Raw genomic sequence first — 8,761 nt, forward strand, 5'->3', positions numbered from 1 at the left:
TGAGGGCCCTTCCTTCCTCAGACCATTCCCGGTCTCAAGCTCGTTCTTTACACAGACACAAATGTTGGGGTTCCCAACTCGAATTCCCTCGGATCCAGAATTCTGAATTCCCGGCCTCACCAACCCCTGTACCCAAGAGTCTGGGCCCTCAGCTCCCTCCTTTACTGAACCTAGTAGTAAGGACTCCCAGATCCCTTCCTCCCCCGGACCCAGGAGTCCAGGCCTTCAGTAATCATTCTCTCCGAGAGACCCCGGAATCTGGTTCCTCAGCCTCTTCTTCCTTCAAGACTCAGAAATCCTGGCCCTGGGCCCTTCATGACCCAGCTACCCCGGCTTGGGCGAGCTGGCTCAGGGATTAGGAATGCAGTGATCTCACGGCCCCTCCCTGTCCCGTTACCCCGCTGTCCCCCTCCAGGGCCCCATCTCCCCTCCCAGTCTGTCTTCCGCTTGGCAGGGACTCCGGGAACCGGAAGCCTGGGTCCCTTAGCGGGCGGAGACTCCAGCGTCCAGCCTAGACGCCCGGGTCGGAAGTTTGGCTGAGATCCCAGGACGGAGGTGGAGCCTCCCTCAAGACCAGCTCCTTCCTCGGAGCGCGCCTATATACGGCCGCGCGCGAGTCGACCAGCCCCGCCTATTAAGACGAGGCCTCTGGGGTGGTGCCCTGAGAAGAGGTGTCTCCGGGGTTCTCATTTGCATAGCACCTCTCCGAACACTTTTCCCGACCTGTCTGCTGCAAGAGTGAGAGCGCTTATTAGCATAGCCACGCCCCCAGACGGCCCGCCGGCAGAGAGCGCGTGGCGCTGCTCAGGGCGAGCAGAGTCCTTTCATTAGCATATTCCCGCCCCTTTCGGAATTCCCCTTCGCAACGAAAGCCTTTCCCCTACCCTTATTAGCATAGCTCCTCCTTTTCCCTGGCCTGGCCTCGTAAGTGTCCGGAGACTCGAGTCCTTCTCTCCGGAGCTCATGATTATGCAGTAGCCTTATTAGTGTGGCCCGCCCCCTAGGCCCCGCCCGGCTCCCCCCTAGGCGGTAGCGGCGGCGGCGGCAGCGGTGGCGACATGAGCAGCGGGGCGGCGTCCGGGACAGGGCGGGGGCGGCCCCGGGGCGGGGGGCCGGGGCCCGGGGACCCCCCACCCAGCGAGACACACAAGCTGGTGGTCGTGGGCGGCGGCGGCGTGGGCAAGAGCGCGCTGACCATCCAGTTCATCCAGGTAGTGGGCCCTCACCCGGGGGGGTGCCCCCGGGACCCAGAACTGAGCCCTTTGGGAGATCCCTGAGACCCCGATTTCCTCTCGATCCATCACTGAGACCCTCCTATGAGACCTTCTAATCTTAAAAAAGTCCTCTCAGATGGTGACCCCGAGTCCCCTCCCCTCCAGGGCCTCCACCCCCTACACTAGGGACCTTCCTCCTATACTGGCATCCTGAAACCCACCATCCCTCCTCCCACCAGTATCCAAGACCCCGCTTCCCTGCTGACTTGACCCTGAGCACCTCCTGGGAGCACCTAAGTCCAGAAGTCACCCCATTTTGATCCTAAGCGCTCTCATAGGCCCCCACCCCTCTGGTGTCACTTCCCCCTACCCTGGGCCCCATCTCCCCCAGATCCCAGATCCCAGCTTCCTCTCTTAGCCACCCAAAGCCTAACTGGGAGATTACCACAGTCTAGATACTTAGCTCTCCGAGAATCTAGAAATTGTGCCCAGACTTTGCCTGGGGCCCATCCAGGACCATCTGGTCCTGAGGGAGACCCCCTCAGACCCAAGAGATTTCAGAAAGATCCTGCCCCTCGGTCTTTCCAGAGGACTCTTAAGACCACACGTCCTGTCCTGAGGAGCCCCCATCCCACCAGACCCAGATCTCCACCCTCCCCCAGGGAAAACCACTCACTCCTCCATGTTGAGTTTTCCTTCAGTCTAACTCCTTGAGCGCCTCTCAGAAACCTTGGCTAGCCTCCAAATCACCTCCATGAAGAAGCCCTCAGATTCTTGACACCCCCAGAGAGACCCATTTCTTAGGACTTTCTCTGACCCTATAAATGCATCTCAGGGTATCTGAGACATGCACCTATATTCTATGACAGACCTCCCAAGTGTGCATTTTGGGCTCTCCCCAGCTCTCACCCTGATTACTTCTCCAGATGTGTTCTGAAGACATGCCAGTAATCCCCCCCATGGCGTGATCCCTGTACCCTCCTTTCAGGACAAGCCCTCACCAAGCATCCCTCCCCTAACAGACAGGATGCAGCTCTCAGACCCCCAGCTACCAGATTACCCCTTCTCTCCCGAAAATCCACCCTTTGCCCAGGAAACCTCCACCCCATTCCCAAGGGGAACCCTCCCACCTTAAAGAAACCTTAGAAAGGTGTCTGCTTCTGAGATGCTACTGCTGAGCCCCAGACCCCTCAAGAGACCCCAGCCAGTGCCTGCATGGGAGCTCCGGCCCAAACAGAAAAAGGCCCCAGCCCTGGGCCCCTTGCACCCAGGGGCAGACCCAAAGTTGGCCAAAGGCCTGGCTGGAGGCTGGCGTGACCCAGGCAGGAAGGGAGGGGCCCAGCCTGCGGGTGGGGCAGCTTCTCTGCTGCTGGATTGGAACTGGGACCTTCCCCTGGGAGGAGACACAAGAAGCTGCCTGAGGAGAAGGAGGGGGAGAGGGAGGAGGAGGAAGAAGAAGGAGAAAAAAAGAGGGAAGAGGAGGAGGTGGAGGGAGAGATACAGACAGGCAGATATTCTGGACAATAAGAGTTCCCAATAACTGAGCACTTACTATATCCAGGCCATACATTAAATGCTTAACAGGGATTTCCCGGGAATCTCACAAACGCTAGATTAAGTGTAGTTCTATTTTTATCCTTAATTTCCAATTGAGGTTCAGAGAGGGGAAGTGATTTGTTCAGTGCCACACAGCCAGGATGTAATCACCATGTAGGAGATGTGTTTTATACCAGAAAGATTGAGGATTGGGAGAGACTCAGAAAAAGGAGAGACTGGGTAGGGCGGGAGGAAGGGATAGAGAGAGACCCACAGAGAGGGGAACAGGGACCCAGAATGAAGGGGGAGACAGAGTCCAGGAGCAGGGCTACATCATCTCTCCTGGGGCACTGCGGGTCCTGCAGGAGCTGCAGTAACAGTATCTTCTCCCTGCCCCACCAGTCCTACTTTGTGTCTGACTACGATCCCACCATCGAAGACTCCTATACGAAGATCTGCACGGTGGATGGTGTCCCGGCCCGGCTCGACAGTGAGGGCAGCAGGGAGTGGACCCAGGGGGAGGTGGGGGAGGGCTGGGGATCGTGGTGGGGCTGAGGGCTCCCTGGAGTGGCTTTTGGGAGCCTCATCCCCACAGCGGCCCCTCTCCCCATCTGCAGTCCTGGACACCGCAGGCCAGGAGGAGTTCGGTGCCATGCGGGAGCAGTACATGCGCGCTGGCCACGGCTTCCTGCTGGTGTTTGCTATTAATGACCGGCAGAGGTGAGAGGAGGCGAGGGTGGTGGAGCAGGGCAGACCGCGCCGATCGGCTGGCTAGACCTCACCCTCGGGCTTCCTCCGCAGTTTCAACGAGGTGGGCAAGCTTTTCACGCAGATCCTCCGAGTCAAGGACCGAGACGATTTCCCCATCGTGTTGGTTGGGAACAAGGCTGATCTGGAGACACAGCGCCAGGTCTGGGATACCCCATCCCCCCCACTCCCTGCCCCTGGCGCCACACCAGGGGGCCCCATCTCAGCCTCGGAGGCTTCTTTCAGTGCATATTCTGTGTCCTCACTGCAGCATCCTCTTCTGGCTCCCCTGGTCCTGCTCTTTCTGTTGTCACGCACATCACTAAATCCTCCAAGTTGGGTCTTCCCTGGAAGACCATGGCTGGATGGGACAAAGGGCTCCCCAGCTCTTCCACCTGGCACTCGACTCCCACCAGGTCTTGTCCCTTCCTTTCTCTGCTCTCAGCACTTCCTACACACAGAGACTATGGTGATTGCCACAACAGAACTCATCTTTCAAATGAAGCCTTTGGGGGGTTTCCAGCCTTGGGACCTTTGCTCAGGCCTCTGTAGGGAGCACCCTGACTTCTCTGCGGGTGGGAGTGTGGCGTGACCTCAGTTATCTGATGTAGATGTTCAGAAGTGCAAAGGTCTGTGGTGCCCTCCCAGACTCCTTAATGGTGCCGAGCCTCCTTAGCATGTTCCCCATGATCTCCTTGGAACTTCAACTCTGTTATGTGACCCCCACACTGTCACCCCCTTTAGAGCATAGTGTCTTTGTGCGTCCCACAGCTGCATCCCCCCCCCCCCCGCATCGAGCACAGACACCTGATACCTCTCCTCCCTGTTTCCTGTCCCTGTCCCAGGTCCCCCGATCTGAAGCCTCTGCCTTTGGCGCCTCCCACCACGTGGCCTACTTCGAGGCCTCAGCCAAACTGCGCCTCAATGTGGACGAGGCCTTTGAGCAGCTGGTGCGGGCTGTCCGGTGAGCAGAGCGCCCTTCCCTTGTTGTCCATGCCCCTGGCCCCTGTGACCCAGACTCACCAGCTTCTCCCCACAGGAAGTACCAGGAGCAGGAGCTCCCGCCCAGCCCACCCAGTGCCCCCAGGAAGAAAGACGGAGGCTGTCCCTGCGTCCTCCTCTAGCCCGGGTGCAAAAGGAGCAGCCAGCATGAGCTCTCGGGACCAGCTGCCTTCACTGAGCTCTTTCCCCTTCTGGGTTTCCCAGGATACACTACACCCCCATCCCAAATTCCTGGCCTTCTCCAGGACATCGCCACTGTGTGCCTTACTGCCGAAGCCTTCCTTCCCCACCCAAGCCCCTGGGTGAGGGGCTCCCGGGCTTCTGGGTCACTGCTGTATATAACTCCCCTCTCTACCCCCAGGGAAATAAACGTCACTGCCAATGTCAGAAAGTGCTTCTTGAGAAGGGAAAAGTGGCTCCAGGGTGGTGGGTGGACTGGGTACAAACACGTAAAGCCTCACTCCACCTCTGTCCATAGGATCTTGAACCCTTGACTCGGTAGGGAGGTGGTGAGGGGGGGTTCAGAAGACAAGACAGGCCAGGTGTCTGGACCCGTTTCACCTTCAACAGGGCCATTCTGCCCTGTTGTGTTTCAGTGGGCATTTTGCTGGGATAGGGGTGGAACACCTGAAAAAAAGTTTTTCTTTGCTGGAAAGTTCTATAACTGCACTGTTCACTTAAGATAGCCAGAAGCTACACATGGCTATTTCAATTTATTGGGTAGTGGTGTTCTAGAAGTCTCCAGGATCTTGGAAACGGGCCCATGCTATAGCCCCTGCCTGCCCCTTCTCACTTCCAATATGTATTGAAGACAGACCTTTTGGCTACAGGAGGGAGAAGGGACAGGTGGGCGGAATGGTGTTAAGCAGGTGGCTGGCAAGTTCCCATTTCCAGAAAATTCTCAATTGGGCTGACATCTGAGTCCAAACCCTTAATCCAACTCGTGGCCAGTGTAGACACATTCCGTCTGAACCTCTCCCCTGGCAGAGGGTGGAGTCATCCTATGGCCACCCCAAATAGTTGCTAACTCGCTTGTCTGGAAACCCTTGGAGTCCCCCATGTTCAACCCAGGAACCCCAATTCTGCAATCTGCTAACCTGGAAGGCTGGTGCCAGACTGGGAGACCACCGCTCGCCCATCTCCCAAGCCTGACAGGCATCCCTGAACCCCAACACCTAGTCAACACAGCAGGTCAAAAAGTTCAGCCTCAGTCCCCATGCCCTGGCATTTTGATCTGCACCCATTACTGTCACCAATTGATCTATCTTCCTACTCCCACATCTGCTACATTTGGGCAAAAATCTGTGGGCCCCTGGACCCAAACTGACCCATCCCCTCACCCACCACAGAACCCACTTCCTGATTCAAGGGTAAGTGATGGCCCTGGCAGCAGTTCTGCCAACTTCAGTCAAGTGCCTCTGTTTTCTCAGCTGTAAAACGGGGGTGATCACAGAGCTACTTCCGAGAGGCCTTTAGCAAGAGATCTGCACCCAGAAGACAAACAGCATTTGCAATATACTAAGCACTCTCTATCAGTGACCGAGGCCCCACTGTTCTCCTCCTGCCCCAGAACCATGAATGTCCCTCTGTATTCCAGATTAGAACAATGATTAGCTAAATATCCCTTTCCGGGTTTCATTATCACAGAATCCTTGGCCTGTGTTCAATCTTCCGTCCTGGGAATAAGCGTGGCTCCAACGTTTTGTGCTCCCCATTCACTCCCTCTGCTCACTTGGGGCCCAACCCCTGCAGGAGAGGGAGTGGGAGGAGGTTGGGTTCTACCACTTTCCAGACAAAGTCTGACATCTCCACCTAACCCCAGCCGGAGGTGAGGCACTCTCAGGGGTCAGTGGAGTCCCAAGCCAAGGTCTCTCTCCCTGGGTCCCCCTGGCAACGCTGCTCTGGCAGAAGGCCTGTCTTTTTTGCACTGTCTCTCCGGGCCAAGTTCTTGGCTGGGACACCCCACTTAAGGACAAATATGCACTTTGCAGAGGTGATGAAAGCTACTGCTTACCCTCAGGAAAAGGCACACGTACAAACCCACACAACTTGGCAGGCCATTTTTGGATGGTTTGCGATCACCACCTACCCAGAGCTCATCAGAGAGCGGTGTAGGGGGCTGGCGTGGCCTACTTGGCATCTCCCTAGGTCCATGGGCACCTCTCTCTGGTTCCTGCTCTCCTCGAGGCTCTGGTGGGCCCTGTCAACGATTCAAAGTCCCTCAGGGTTTTGAGGGTTCTCTTTATCCATCTTTGCCACTCTCTCCTCCTTCTGCCACATCTTGGACCTCCAATAAGCCTCTTGGGGTATCTTGCTATGGCTAACAGGCACTAAAAGCCAGACAGTGCTAAGTGCTTCAAACATTTGGTGTTCCTGCATGTCGACAAAAGCCCATCTTACAAATGACAAAGCTGAGGATATGGGCTGGTATCCAACCCACCTGCTTAGTGCTAGAGTGGAGATTCAAGTTTGGGCAGTTGGATTCCAAAATCCACCACCAGGTTACCTGGTCCCCAAAGGGAGGATACTGCCCTGCCGCCCACCTTCTGAACAAGCCACCCACATGCTATAGAAGAGCTCCTATCTGAGGCAACACTGATGGTGAAAACTTTGGCTACAATTTGACATACCAGAACTTTGAACGTGCCAGAACTTTGAACATGTCACTGCCTCTGAGGCTGCATCCCAATGTGCTACAGGCCATGGTTCAAGGATACCAATGGTTCATCCTCGCCCCTCTGAACTCCCATTAATTTTAAAAGCCTATCATCCATCATTGACTCTCCCATGAAGATCCTTAAATGTTACTATAAAGCCAGAGCTCTAGAGTCATTAACACTGGTGTTGGTCCAGACAACATCCAAGGTTATAGGACAATGGGGGCTCTTCCTCAATTTCACCAGGAAGAGAATCTACCTAGAATTCTGATGGTCTACCCTTAAATCTCACACTGGGTCAGTACGTACTGACCAACCATCATCAGTGCCGAAGCCAGGGTTCTAGAATACCAATAGTCCATTTTTTATAACACTCCGGTCTCTAGAATGACAACAGCTTAATCACTGCCTACACGTTGGGTTGCAGTTGACCTCCAGATTGTCACTTCTTACTTTACGACACTGCTCCGCAAATGTGAGTGTGCATTAGAATCTTCCTGGATTTTGCTCAAAAGTGGGTTCTGACTCAGCACATTGGAGACTCAGCCCAGAGTCTACATTTCTACAAGCTCTTGCAGAGGGGTGGGGTAAGCAATGGACAGAACTCCCAAGGGCAGCAACCCTGGGGCACATTCTGAGCAGCACCAAGTTTGAGAACACAGGAATTCACCCACAGCCCCATGTGCTGGCCTCTCAACTGCTAGTCTGCACATGACCTCGTAGTTTCAGGGTTCAAAACCACAAGTGATCCACACTTGAGTCTACATTAGGCAGCCAAGAAAAAGCTGGTCAACTCCCTGACACCTGCCACAGCCTGTACCACTTTAAAAACATCCACAAACGGTCTGCCTTTGGCTCAGGGAGTGATCCTGGAGCCCCAGGATCGAGTCCCACGTCGGGCTCCCTGCATGGGACCTGCTTCTCCCTCTGCCTGTGTCTCTGTCTCTCTCTCTCTCTCTGGGTCTCTCATGAATAAATAAATGAAATCTTAAAAATAAATAAATAGATCCACAAATTCCTTTGCTTTTCCCTCCTAGAAGCACAGCTAAATCCCCCTTTGAATGGGTACTGGGTTTAATGACTCCCTTACAATGAAAAGTATGTAGGAGGCAATTGTATGTTAGGACATAAAATTCTTGTGACTTCTTGCTCTCTCCCTGGGACCACTTGCTCTGGGGCAAGCCAGATGTCATGTCCTGGGGACACACAAGCTGCCCCATGGTTAGACCCACATAGCAAGGAACTGAGGACTCCAGCCCACAGCCAATCAGCACCCTTTAAAAAAGCCACTTTAGGGTGCCTGGGTAGTTCAGTCTGATAAGTGCATTTGGCTCAGGTCATGATCCCAGGGTCCTGGAATCGAGCCCCCAATCTAGATCCCTGCTTAGCGGGGAGTCTGCTTCTCCCTCTCCCTCTCCCCTGCTCATGCTTGCTCTTTCAAAAAAAAAAAAAAAAAATATATATATATATATATAGGACGCCTGGTGGCTCAGGGGTTGAGCATCTGCCTTTGGCTCAGGGTATGATCCCGGATCCTGGGATAGAGACCTGCATCAGGTCTCTGTAGGGAGCCTGCTTCTCCCTCTGCCTGTGTCTCTGATCCTC

The 8,761-nt window shown here is 55.0% G+C and overlaps 1 protein-coding gene across 1 annotated transcript; it reads left to right on the top strand.

Annotated features, from left to right (window-relative positions):
- Positions 1 to 1,032: 1,032 nt before the first annotated feature.
- RRAS (RAS related) lies at positions 1,033 to 4,886 on the top strand. Its single transcript, XM_038528223.1, has 6 exons — positions 1,033 to 1,211; positions 3,153 to 3,240; positions 3,368 to 3,470; positions 3,552 to 3,660; positions 4,343 to 4,461; positions 4,537 to 4,886. Exons 1-6 carry the CDS (start codon positions 1,059 to 1,061, stop codon positions 4,619 to 4,621), a joined length of 657 nt encoding a protein of 218 aa, XP_038384151.1. The 5' UTR covers positions 1,033 to 1,058; the 3' UTR covers positions 4,622 to 4,886.
- Positions 4,887 to 8,761: the final 3,875 nt, after the last annotated feature.

This window comes from Canis lupus, chromosome 1 (genome assembly GCF_011100685.1).
Source record: "Canis lupus familiaris isolate Mischka breed German Shepherd chromosome 1, alternate assembly UU_Cfam_GSD_1.0, whole genome shotgun sequence".
Classification (NCBI taxonomy): Eukaryota; Metazoa; Chordata; class Mammalia; order Carnivora; family Canidae; genus Canis; species Canis lupus.